The sequence below is a fragment of the Tauraco erythrolophus genome, chromosome Z (genome assembly GCF_009769465.1).
Source record: "Tauraco erythrolophus isolate bTauEry1 chromosome Z, bTauEry1.pri, whole genome shotgun sequence".
In the NCBI taxonomy this organism is placed as follows: Eukaryota; Metazoa; Chordata; class Aves; order Musophagiformes; family Musophagidae; genus Tauraco; species Tauraco erythrolophus.
In genome coordinates, this window is record NC_141496.1 from 50,581,461 (window position 1) to 50,595,400 (window position 13,940).

A 13,940-nucleotide genomic window follows, 5' to 3' on the forward strand; every position below is an offset into this window, starting at 1 on the left:
AAACAAATCGTATTCCCTGCAAACCATAAAAATACAAATTTGTTCAGAAGACTGATCCATGAAGTCTTGTTTTGAAACGATATGACCTGGATCCAGTCTGGAATACTAAATGCAGGTGATAATGATTAACAATAGTGGAAAAAAATTCTTACGGCAGCCTTGAGAGTGAACTCACCAAAAACGATCTGAGGCTGGATGCAGTCATGGTATGCTTGTGACTCTGTGGCCCTTTACTTGACCCTGGGAAGAAAACCCTACTCTCAGGAATAAAAGTTTCCATGAAACATCTGCTGAAAAATTATTCTCTGACAGTTTGACTTAGTATCAAATGACACATACTCTGACTAGCTTTAGGAACTGCCATCTTCTCTAGATGAAATCCACCGCTTTAAAAAAAAAAAAAAAATCAATCTTATTTCTGTAATACACTGAATATTGACATACTAGATGGAACTACCAGAAAAAAAATCCCAGTGTCCCCTCTTAGGTTGGATCTTTTCATAACAATAAATAATAAATAATCTGAAATGAAATTAGGAATATTAAGAAAATAAGCTTTCCATACTTTCTATAAGTATACATTCATTTGTTTTTTGCTGTTATGTTTTTTAAGCAAATGCCAAGTTCACTATTTACTTCAACAGAGCCTGCATGTAAAGCGACATCTTTCATATAGCAGACTTCACTTGCACAGCAGACCAAGATTAATGCAACTTGGATGACCATGCCAAGGAGGACTAGACTGTCCAGAAAGAATAGCACAACCCAGTATTTTCAAAACATAATCACTACAGCTCAACACGGATAATGCAGAAGACTCCTTGCAGCTAAACACAGCTACAGTGAACTGCGAACAGGTTTGAGGGCTGACAATGCTACTCCAATAAAACATATTCCACTGCACAGCAGGATAGTTAGATTCTATGTGTAAACAATAAACAGTTAGATAAAATTCACATGTTGGGAGAGGTAGAGAATAGGAAAAGAAGAAAAAAAGCTACACTGACATCCATGATTGATGTGAGTAGAAACATTAATAAGCTTAAATGCCGGATTTTTACCATGCAAAAGCAAAGGAACAAACACTGGTTTGAACAATTAATTAAATTTAGAGCAAATTCACAAAAGAAGCAGTCACAAATGTTTACAGCTCCGACACTCTGAATTAAATGAATGTTTACCAGTTGGATTTGTACCATCCCCGCAAAGGCCTTTGCAAAGATTCCTGTATCTTTTGACTCATCATTCCTTTTCCCATGCTGCAATGACTGATCGCCAGCATACTGAAACAGTAGTAGATGCTAATTCTTAGTAACAGCATTTCTCACTATCTACATGTCGCTTTACTGTGGGTTCTAAGACTTAGAGCAATATTTCTTACATAGAAAATTGCCAGTGAAATAGTATCACACATCTTTTTGCCACCTAAGTTATACCTCTCAAGATGAAAAGTATGTGGGGAAGAGGAAGTGTGTAGGAAAGTCTAACAGCATTATCATCTAGACAAAGCAAATTCAAGAAAAATGAGTGGTTAATTTCTCTCTATCCATTTCTGTAACTAGAGACACATATTGTTTTAAACTTTCCTGTCTCATCCCCTACATAGGTTTTCACAACATAAAGGAACTTGCAAAGCTTTTTAGGATACAAACAAGGGAATTAGTTCCCCTTCACAAGTTCCTGGGTCTACACAATGCGTTCCCATAAACGTGCTTCTAGTCAGCAAGGTCTGTAATGCACGTAATTCTGACTTTACAGTCAGGTCTCATTTGACTTTTGCATATGGCTCCTTCAGGTATTTGCAGTGTTTCACTACTTCTTTAGTAAAGTTTCTCATCTCCTTCGTCCCTTTTTTCCTTTTCTGTCATCCTTTTCCAAGTAGGTAATACACTTTGTTTTCTCCTCAATTTAGCTTAATACTTAGTTGCATCCTATTATCTTCTTTAAAGTTGATTCATCTTTCACACCCTTTAAAAGCAATCTCTTAAGCGTGAAGTCTTGTGGGAGAAAAAAGTCACAGGGCATCTGAAATCAAGTACTTGATTAATTACCAAAATACATAATTTTTAATTATTACCATCAATTAAGTCCTGTGCTCTGATTTTTTGGCTTTGAAATTCTATGCTTTTAATGCAATGACTTTATTCTATGGACAAGCAAATTCTTAAGATGCAGCAACCAACAGAAGGCAAACACTGCCCCTCCACTAGGCAGAGAAGCTTGGCATTTTCCCAGTAAGATGCAATTGCTGTAAAAAACTCAGTGGTGTACAGAGTTACTCTTTAGTATGACACACGGCATGGTTTTCTGAGAGCACCGATATCAATCAGTCACCTCAGTCCATTATTACGAGGCTTCCAGGTAATGACACACCTAAATATTGTAGGAACACCTAGCAATATTTAAAGAATGCAGATAACTACTCTTCCAAGACAGACTATCCACAGCTGTTCTTAGCAGGGACTTTTTGAAGGAAACGTAGCTTTGCCTTTGAGCAGCTATAAAAGCCTCAGCGATGACTAACACAATTGATTTAAGCGTTACGATTTTAACAAGCCACTACCGTACTACACCACGTTCACTGTGATAAATTTGTGCTATTACCTTAAGAAAAAGACACGGCAGCGTGCGCTTACTCACCCTTACAAGGCTCGGAGCGATACATGAGCATGGTATCTTGACATTCTTGAGGCACTTTTCATGAGACATGAAGTTGCAAACTATGGAAACAAAACAAGAATTGTGAGCAAGTCTTTACAAACAAGGGACTTTGATTTTTTGTTTGTTTGTTTGTTCGATTTTCACATACGGAGTCAAATACAGTTAGGAACACATCTTTTTAATCACATTTGCTCTCCCCTAGGTTTGAGAATGTACATGACTGTCGCACTTCTTAAAGTGCATGAACTCCAGCTCATTTTGTTACCAAGACATGGGCGACGGAAAAGGGAGTTTATCCCAATACATTACAGGCCTACAGCAAGTCATGCCCGCCCACACACTCTCTCCATAAGCACCAAAATAAGTTCTTAAATTTCAAAAGAGATTTTAAACACTCTAAAATCCAAAATAGCTCTTTGATGTAGCCAAAGCAGACGGACATGCTTAAAAGTTAATTATTCCACAAGCTACTGAATGTGACAGGAATAAATGGGAGAAAACACAATATTGTTACACACTGAGCATACTGGACAGAGGAGACAAAATTAAAGGTCACCAGTTGCATGCAGCTTTGAAAGTCAAGAGCAACTAATTATTTCCTTTACTGTGGAAACAACAGGTTTAGAATTCCACTCGAGCTCCACAAAGCATGCTCTCAAGCATGACAGTGTTTGAAAAATAGTTTGTCATGGGGGTGATATTTTCAATAGCTTCTTACCATGGATTTACAGGATGTTAAGCTGTGCACAGAAAACAAGGGATTCTTTATTTCATTCCCACCACCTCGCATTAATTAGGAACTAATAAGCTATGCAGCTACGGCTTCAGAGTCCTCCTTCTTTCAGAATTACTCTCTACCAGTTCAAACATGAAGCCTTACACAGATGCTCAGGTCCTGACCTCTCACGTGGAAGCACAGATCTCTCCCAGTGCCTGGGCAGAAGATCACTTGCCAGTGGCAACTGCTCCTGTACACAGGAGGTTTTTGCACGTCCCTGCTATTCAAAAGCACGCTGTACCACTTCCTAAGTTTCACCAGCAACTGAAAAAAAAACCATGCACTTCAAGCTTCCCATCCACAGCCCATTGCTGTTACTGATTGTACATGCTACTGCCATCAAAAGCAGACAGTTTTCCTCTCCTCCCCCTTCTCCAGTTCATTGGCTTCCACTTTCACAACACTGCTTCTCCCATGCCAACTCAAGCATTAAAATCCAGGTCCACTTCCAGCTTACTGCCAGCCCATGCAAAGAAGCCTTTCCTTTCGGTAGCAGAAAAAGGAGGATGACCCCTTTCACATTGGCCCTCATCTTAATGTGAGCAGTAGGCAGACGTTTGGTTTTCATTAGGATGCAAGGCAGAAAAAGCAGCAGCACTGCAATTCACTACTGCGTACAAACATGTCATTCATCATTCACGGTTGAACACAGAGACATTACTGCACTGATGAAAGAAAGTGGGAACAGAGCAGAACCAAATCTTCTGCTGGGTGTTATGAAGTGTTATGTGCATCTTTAAGGTTGATTCCTGACTAAATGGGGCAGATAAGGGGTAGACAGAGTCAATGACAGGATGCTAAAGCAGATTGTCAGAGCTGAAAATGCAGATGGCCAACAGATTTGGAGGCAGTCACGATGGAGGAAGAAGCACACCGTCCATCAGCACAGAAGAGACAACGAACAAAGTGCTTGTCCAGGCAGAGGAAAGATGTGTCTCCTGATCCAGAAGACAGGTACAACTCCACACAGAGAATAGTTAATTCTCATGGCACTTATGTATGTTGTCACAACATGGATGTACACAGATCTAGCCTACTTCTCCTCATCTCTCCACAACATTTCTACTGATGCTTTTAGGAGGGTCAGCTGGTTACTGTGTGAACAGGTCTGCAGAAGAAAAGCTCCCTGCCCATTACCAGCTAGTCTGAAATTCACGCATACGCCCTGCCGCCACCAGAAGACATTGGCCCCAGCCATTCAGTTAGGTAGGCTCTTCATCATCTCACAGGCGGTGTCTGAAGCTCAGCTGAACCTGGCTCGGTGAGGGGGACTGACCTCTGCAGGTAGAAAGAAGCATGGTGACAAAGGTACCCAGGCTCCAACCCACAAAAGGCAATAATGTGAAGCTTTAACTACAAACAGGCAGCTGTCAAGAACTCTATAAAAAGGTTACAGCTAGTGATGGAGAAAGCATCAGTGACTAATGACGTTCAGTGGAATGGCACCGCTTTCCCTCATTTTTCTGGTTCAGAAGTGGGCAGACGAGAAAGAAAAGAACTCAGCAAGGTGCTGCAGATTGCTCCCAGAAATTTCATGATCTGCAAGAAGCAGCAGGCAACTGAAGTCTGCAAGACCAGTATCTCCAAGGAGCTACTAGTTTTATCTGAAGTGCACAAACAGTAACTCAACACACAAGTTAAGCAAGCCCTACAGAAACATCTCGAGGAATTCAGAGAAAGCTATTCTGAATGAGCTGATAGAAGTGACACTCCTTCCATGGCTACGGACCTTGACAGATGTTCTCCACCCGTTCAGACAACTCAAGTCACTGGACAATACCACTCAACGTTCTGTGTGGTGACAGAAGCTGCAAAACATGGTCCTGCATAAAAGCAGCATCCCATGGTTCCGCTGAGGAAACATCTCATGGCTCAGAAAAATACAGTAAAGAAGAATTCAAACTGGCAACTTCAGACAAGCAGTAAAGGTGAATGAAAGTTTCAGACAAGGAGTAAAATCAGAAGGTGCATAAAGGTTTTAATTGTTTGACTGAGTCCATACAGAAAAAGACAACATGCAAAATAACAAATTTCCTAAAATTTCAACGGAAAGATTGAAGCATTTGCAAAGAATCAAATTGAGGAATATCAGGAGACAAACGGCAGAAGATCAGCAGTGCCCAAACATAGATCATAACATCCTGCATGAGAGTTTCACACATTTTTCAGGAGGTACTCACACACCCCTCCTCTGCTCATCGTGTGCCTCAGATTTGGCAGGGAGGATGTGCTCTGGCTATGTGTCTTTTTCCTGTCCCACAAAATTCCTCAGGGGGTGAGCTAACTCTTACAAGTCACGATTTTGTTTTTGTTTTCCACATTCTCCAAATAAAGAAAGAACATTTTGGAGTGGGAATGGGGAATCCTGAATTTCTATCAGTAGTCCCGGAGAGGCAACACAATTACGCCTTAAGTTCTGACAGCCAGGAGAGGTTTGATGGTTCTTAAAGGGTGATCTTTCACCAGAAAAAACAAGCCAGAAGATGCTGTGTGAAGTTTCAAGAGATGAAATGCAAAATTTTGAGGGAAAAGCATTTAAAGGAAAAGGCAGGGGACAGGCTGTTCTATCTATAGGAAGTGGATTTCTTAATACTTACAAACTCAGTGATGAGCTCCCAGCAGACACATCTATGGACTGTCTTAAGTCAAAACAAAGCTGTTTCAGTTGTAGCTTTCAGATACTGCATACAGAACTGATGGTTTCAGTCAGGCTTGAAAGGCTGGAGCGCTCAGTGCATCCTTTAGCTAAGCATTTTAAACACCACCAAAAGTACCTAACCACATGAATGAAGGGAGAAACAAACACTTGAAGTATATTTGAAGAAAACAGTGCCTGCAACCTTCAAAATGGACTTTGAATGTAAGGCACCGATATTCAGGTTTAAGCTACATGAAGGTATACAACACTGAGGGAAGAACAGACATGATTAAGACATGGACAGAATCCACAAAATTGTTTACTTGCAGGTTTGGGTTCACATGGTCTCTCCGAGCATCTAGCCATACAATCAGGCGTACAGCAGAAATCACATTTGACGACTTTCCCTTGCTCCTCTTCTCTAGTCAATAGTAAATTACTCCATTTATATGCAAAATTAGACCCAATGCACAGCAAGAAGCCAGGCGGCCATCAGGCACCACAAGACTGCTCCCTATCCACATTGAGCACGATACGTGGCTTTACAGCAGAGCAGCCTCTGCCCATCAGCCTTCACTTCCCAGGGCCACTTTCCCTATTACATTTTGTTCGACTTGGTGATGTAATAAGGAAAAGGGCAATGTGTACGTATGGCAACATGCAGTGAACACACAGGCAGTAGCTCTCCAACATACGCTTGCAAAGAAACAGAAACCATTTCTCCTCAGCCCTCCCCAGGAAGGCAGGAGATGAAAGCTGGGCACCACTGTAACTCATGAGCTGTGCTAACAGTTGATAGCAAAGTAAGGGCTACTTAGACCCTTCAATAAAACCCTTCTCTCTGTCCTCAAGACAGACTTCAAAGTAGATTTCAAAAGTGGGAAGAAAAAGGTGGATTATGTCCTGTACAGACTCTAGCAATGTATCAGCGTCCCATGCAAACAATGGCTTGGTGAGAATTGTTTATGAAATACTAAATCTAAAACTTAATTTTCTCCCACTTTCGAAAAGACCACTCAGTCCTGAGCAAAATACTAGAAGGCTGAAAATTACTTTTGTTTCCTCTTTGAGGAAATACCATAATTCAGTTTTGCTGTTCTTCAAACATAAATTTATTTGTAAATTTCTATTGTTAGTATTTAATTTTTTATTTTAACTTTAACGATTGTATTTATAAATCTAATTTTACATTTGCTGAACACTTTTAAAAGTAGAGCTACCAAATTGCTCTCCAAGGAGGATCAAGCAATGCCAACACAAAACCAAAATGGATTTAGAACCACAGAATCACAGAATCATTAAGGTTGGAAAGGACCTCTAAGATCATTAAGTCCAACCGCCAACCCAATACCACCATGCCCACTAAATCATGTCCTGAAGTGCTACATCTACACATTTTTTGAACACTTCCAGGTATGGTGACTCCACCACTTCCCTGGTGGAGGAAGCACTCCAGGTGCACTCTTTCAGTAAAGAAAGAGAGGCGCACTCTTTCAGTAAAGAAATTTTTCCTAATATCTAATCTAAACCTCCCCTGGCACAACTCGAGGCCTTTTCCTCTCATCCTGTCGCTAGCCACCTGGGAGAAGAGACCAACACCGACCTCACTACAATCTCCTTTCAGGTAGTTGTGGAAAGTGAGGTCTCCTCTGAGCCTCCTTTTCTTTTCTCCAGGCTAAACAATCTCAGTTCCCTCAGACACTCCTTGTAAGACTTGTGCTCCAAACCCTTCACCAGTTTTGTTGCCCTTCTCTGGACACGCTCCAGCATCTCCAGGTCCTTCTTGTAGTGAGAGACCCAAAACTGAACACAGTATTCCAGATGCAGCCTCACCAGTACTGAGTACAAGAGGATGATCTCTTCCCTAATCCTGCTGGTCACACTATTTCTGGTAACAGGCCAAGGTGCTGTTGGCCTTTGATTTGATCCTCTCCTGGAAGTGTGATCAGTTTAACCCAAGACTCACTGTGGACCTGTTCACATGTGAATTCTTAACCCAAGAGCACTTCTCTCATGTCAGGGAGCACTCGTTTTGAGCATAACAAAAGCACCTGCAAAATAAATTTCAATTCCCCCTCCAACCCTCTGTTGTTTGGATTTGTTGTCCTGCCAGTCACCTCCTGGCCCTCTGCCTCTGATTCTTACATCTCAAGCAACTGGCACCAGTACCACAAGCAGCGTAACACATTCTCCTCCTTCCAGCAATTCCCTCCTGTTGTCTTCACTGCAGGGTACCACGGTGCCACGACTCGTCGGATAAGCAGGAGGTGGTCTGGTCCTAACACAGGAGCCATCACCCTTCTCGTTGCCACAGGTCATGTTGAGGACTCTCAGAAAGAGAGAGCTCCTGCACTCCGAAGGCAGAGGCAGGCTCCCGCAGCTGAGCACTCTCCCGTGCACACCTTGCCTGCACCAGTGCACAGCAGACCCACAGCAAACTTCAGTAACTCCCAAGAAACACCACAGTGTTTTGGCCAACTGCCTGCCACAGAGCCAGGGCTGGAAAAATCTCATACCCTGACATGAAGTGACAATACCACAACTCCTCAATATTGTCTGGGTGACTTAGTCAATAACAGCTTCATTTTGTTCAGTGTTACCTGACGTGCCGTAACTCACTCGTGTTTTGCTCACATGCACAAATTGTAACTCCCAGCAAGTGCCTGCCAAAGTTTCTTCTAATCCTTTAACAAAGGTTATAGATTACTGAATCACCTACTTGACTAAAGGGCTCATTCTTTTTTCTAAAACAAACCATTAGCTCAGCCAGGAATGGCGTAGTGACTCAGAATTGTTTTCCCAGCTATTAATGCACCATAAATTTTTCACTTCTGGAAAAATTTAAGGGCAACGCATTAAAGAACATACTCAGCTCATTAATGTGAATATAAATAAAACCAAATGAAAAGCAGTAATTCTCTGAGGCATCTTGTTAAATGTAAGAATTGGAAGATGTCCCTGTCCTGGAGAGTTTACTGGACCAGATGGCCTGATACATGTAGGAGTATTACATAAAGGAAAACTATGATCTTCTATGAAAAGCCCTATCAACTTACATAGATTACATGAAAGAATTACAAGGGCGATTTAAAGAAAAAAAAAAAAAAAGAAGAAAGAAAACGCCTTAGTGAAGATCTAATGCTGCATGAAACTCGTATGGACTCACCAGCCATTCAGCCACTGCACAGAAAGTACACACACACTGTGAGGTTATATAGCAACAGAGGTGGCTTTTGTGCCACTCCTCCTCATTCCTTTTCTAATAATGTCTAGCATTCAATTTGCCTTTTTTTTTTTTTAAAAAAAACAAACCTACAATTACACATTAGGCACATACTTCCCTAGATGCATGATTACGACTAACTTCATTTCCTGCCTGACCTATGCAAGTTGACTTGACATTCATCAACTTGTGAGAGTATTTTTCTCCCATTCCTACACATCACTTCATATTCATTGACCTCAGGCAATAAAACAGCAGACTAAAATTAATTCACTTAAAAAGATTCTTCTTCAATCCTCAGCAGTTGATGTCCAACATGAACTCTCAAGTCACTACCGGCCTTTGTAAAGGAGGTGGTGGGCTGCTATCGAAAGAGTTGAGTAGGATATGCCCTACTAAGATATCGCTGCCATGAATCCACCTGCCACTCTGTTTTGAGTTCGTTGCTTCCCTCTATCGCTTTTGTCTGCCACCCAAACCCAGGCTGCAGTCAGGTTGGTTTCATTTTAGCATATCACAGTCACGAATGCCAACTTTCAGTTCCGGAGGGAATCTTCCATGTGCAGCACCCTCGGTTATATCTGTCTTCTGCTAAGATGCTCAGAAAAACAAGATGGAGAAAAGGCCGGCAACTGACTCCGGCACTGGACCACCCTTTTGGTGGCCAGGAGAATCTTGTCTACATTCTCTTGAGTGCATGGAAATTGTACAGTACCAAAAAAAAGCTTCTACCAGATTAAAAATTGGGCAGCTTTTTTATTTCCCCCTCCCAACAGGTGTCTGCAAGTGTTACAGATGATCCTTATTCAAACACAAGTCATCTATAAAAGGTTATTTTTTTTTTTTAAAAAAGATGAAACACAATAGATGGAAAAATCCAAAGTCCTCATCATCTATCTGAAGTGCAACTTTAGTCCTCATACCCTAAACTGGAATGTGTCCCTACCCACACATATTTTAAGCTTAAAAATTTGAAGTACGCATTTTAAAAATCAAACACATTTGTAAATAGCTTCCTGGACCAGATTCAGGTGGTACAATCATGTTCTCCCCATCTCAAGCTTTACAGCAATTTCCACTCTTTTTCATAACCCCCCTCCCCACCTCAAGATTGCCTCTCCTCCTTTTTCCCACAACAACCTTCAACTCATTACTGTATTTTATACACCAAATAGAACTCATCTGTATTCAAATTCTCCTTTTTCCATCTGAACAAACCCCAGCAGCTGGAAGGATCAACATTTTCTACCAACCGAAGGCAGGCAGGTCTCTGAAAAACCAGGACCATGCCCCTTAAAATCTCCCACCACAGGTCTCCAGACTTAGCCATGGGAAGACTGCAACAGGCCACAACTGCCCCAGAGTCTGATTGCCCCAAGAGAGGGTCAATTGTTTGAAGAGAAGGGGTACACAAAAAGTCCAGCTCATAACAGATGGCAAAAGGATAAGATCACAGACACGTACCTTGCAGTAAGTTTGGTCAGAGCCTGCATTGGCAGCAGATGGATCCAAGAACCACCTGTCTCCTGGCTGCAAACTCCAGGCTGATGAGTACCAGGAGTCCAACTCTGTTGCTGTTTCTCTAGGGAACTGTCGGTGTTCAGCAGACTCCATCGGAAGGCAACAGCACAGGCACTTTTTACACTACCAAATGCCTGGTGCAGCAGACCACTGACACAGGCAAGAAACCAGAGCTATCCAGTTTAGCAGCAGTCTCCAGGCAGCACAAAGGAAACACAGCACAGTTTCAAACCCTTGTGCTTCACAGCAAACACGACTATGTTTCAAATGCAACAGGTACTACAGAAAGAATAACGGCTCATGCCCTTTATTCCAGAGGGGTAATTTACTCTGGCAGGGTGAATTTTTCCAATTCCTTTTCAATACTTTCAGTAATTTTCATTTTCATTAACTCCAGTAGAGAGCATTACTGTTAAGGGCACAGTATAAGCACCTCTAACTACGTAGCCTGAACAGTTAAGGTCAGACTCTCACATGCTGTAAATCAGCAGGACTCCTTTCAGCTTGCTAAAGCACAACAATTTACAGAAGCCAAGATTCTTTTACTTCCACTTGATGCAACAGATTATAAACTAGACCATCTAACATACATCTTGTTTCTATCGTGATGAAAGAATGAATTAGGGGTAAATTATACCCTCAAAAACATTCCCAGGCTTCCTGTAAAGTTCAGTGATGAGAAGAGATATCCATCAGTATGTCTAGCAACATAAACACTGCTCTTAAACAGACACAATTATTGCAAATCTTGGTTCCGTACCTCACCAACTTATATAAGGCATCAACAATCCAGAACAAAAGGGAGTATTTGAATTTGCCTATGCTACATCAAGCCATAATTGCAACCTATTCTGCAACTAGAGGTGTTTACCCTCGCTGAAGTCAGAGCTATTCTTCAGAAGACGAATGTTTGTCAGAATAACAAAATGTTCTCCTACTCCAGACGCCAACCTTGAGAATGTTACAATTTCAGCAATTAACAGAAAAGCCTCAGCATTTATCAAAACAAGTGACTGTGGGAAACCAGAGGTCTCGCAAGATTTGCTCCTGAGAAGGCACCTGCTGGGAAGGAAGAGATGAGGACATTCCTGTGCCCAAACAATGAGGGAAGCACTGGGATTTCCATCTTCTTCTCAGATCTGCAAACCAAAACTCATTCCAAGCACAAAGATAGAAAAATAGTAACGACTAGACTCAGCTGATGTCAAATGTTCACCCGTTATAGTTTAGACAGTGTGTTATTTCTGTGCCACTGTCAAAATAATTCGTACAAAACGGCTTCACTAAGGGCAAATCCCGCCTGACTAATTTGGTGGCCTTCTATGATGAGGTTACAGCATTGATGGATAGGGGAAGAGCAACTGACATCGTCTACCTGGACTTATCCGAAGCATTTGATACTATCCCAAACGACATCCTTGTCTCTAAACTGGCGAGACATGGATTTGATGGATGCACCACTCGGTGGATAAGGAATTGGCTGGATGGTTGCTCTCAAAGAGTTGTGGTCAGCGGTTCAATGTCCATGTGGAGGCCAGTGACGAGTGGTGTTCCTCAGGGGTCAGTACTGGGGACAGTGCTATTTAACATCTTTGTTGGTGACATGGACAGTGGGATCGAGTGCGCCCTCAGCAAGTTTGCAGATGACACCAAGTTGTGTGGTGCTGTGGACATGCTGGAGGGAAGGGATGCCATCCAGAGGGACCTTGACAGGCTGGAGAGATGGGCCTGTGAGAACCTCATGAAGTTCAACAAGGCCAAGTGCAGGGTCCTGCACACGGGTCGGGGCAATCCCAAGCACAAGTACAGGCTGGACGGAGAATGGATTGAGAGCAGCCCTGAGGAGAAGGACTTGGGAGTGCTGGTTGACAAGAAGCTCAACATGAGCCGGCAATGTGCGCTGGAAGCCCAGAAAGCCAACTGTATCCTGGGCTGCATCAAAAGAAGTGTGGCCAGCAGGTCGAGGGAGGTGATTCTCCCCCTCTACTCTGCTCTCGTGAGACCCCACCTGGAACACTGCATTCAGCTCTGGAGTCCCCAAGACAAGAAGGACATGGAGCTGCTGGAGCGGGTCCAGAGGAGGGCCACAAAGATGATCCGAGGGCTGGAACACCTCTCCTATGAAGACAGGCTGAGAGAGTTGGGGCTGTTCAGCCTGGAGAAGAGAAGGCTCCAAGGTGATCTTACTGCAGCTTTCCAGTACTTCAAGGGGGCCTACAGGAAAGCTGGGGAGGGGCTTTTTACAAGGGCATGTAGTGATAGGATAAGGGGAAATGGCTTTAAACTGAAAGAGGGGAGATTTAGATTTGGTATAAGGAAGAAATTTTTCACTGTGAGGGTGGTGAGACACTGGAAGAGGTTGCCCAGAGAAATTGTAGATGCCCCATCCCTGCAAGTGTTCAAGGCCAGGCTGGACGAGGCTTTGGGCAACCTGGTGTAGCAGAGGGTTTCCCTGCCCACGGCAGGAGCGTTAGAACTAGATGATCTTTGAGGTCCCTTCCAACTCTAACCATTCCATGAGTCCATGATTCTAAAAATATTTATTAATTTGGGTATGAACCTCAATATGTCATAGAATAGTTTGGGTTGGAAGGGACCTTCAAGATCGTCTACTGCCAGCTCCCCCAGCCACAGGAAGGGACACCTTCCACTACACCAGGTTGCCCAAAGCCTCATCCAATCCAGTCTCGAACACCTCCAGGGATGGAGCAGCCACAACTGCTCTGGGCAACCTCTTCCAGTGTTTCACCACCCTCAGAGCGAAGAACTTCTTCCTTCAATCTAAGCTAAATCTACCCACTTTCAGTTTAAAACCATTGCCCCTTGTCCTATCACTACACAACCTTGTAAAACGTCCCTCTTCAGCTTTCCTGTAGGCCCCCTTCAGGTACTGGAAGGCTGTGAGAAGATCTCCCCGGAGCCTTCTCTTCTCCAGGCTGAAAAAGCCCAACTTTCTCAGTCTGTCTTCATAGCAGAGGTGCTCCAGCCCTCGGATCATCTCGTGGCCCTCCTCTGGACCCACTCGAACATGTCCCAGAGGTAACTAATGAAAGCACACAGGTAATACATTAATTTTTACAGAAAACTGGGCAGCCAGCGACCTCAAGAGCTCAGGTAGT

At 42.9% G+C, this 13,940-nt stretch overlaps 1 protein-coding gene across 1 annotated transcript in view; it reads right to left on the bottom strand.

Annotated features, from left to right (window-relative positions):
• DGKQ (diacylglycerol kinase theta) overlaps positions 1-13,940 on the bottom strand; it is a 105,268-nt gene that overhangs the window by 74,664 nt on the left and 16,664 nt on the right. The window contains exon 2 of the mRNA XM_086629020.1: positions 2,641-2,720. Within this exon, the coding sequence (XP_086485146.1) occupies positions 2,641-2,720 (80 nt within the window). The remainder of the gene's footprint in view (positions 1-2,640; positions 2,721-13,940) is intronic.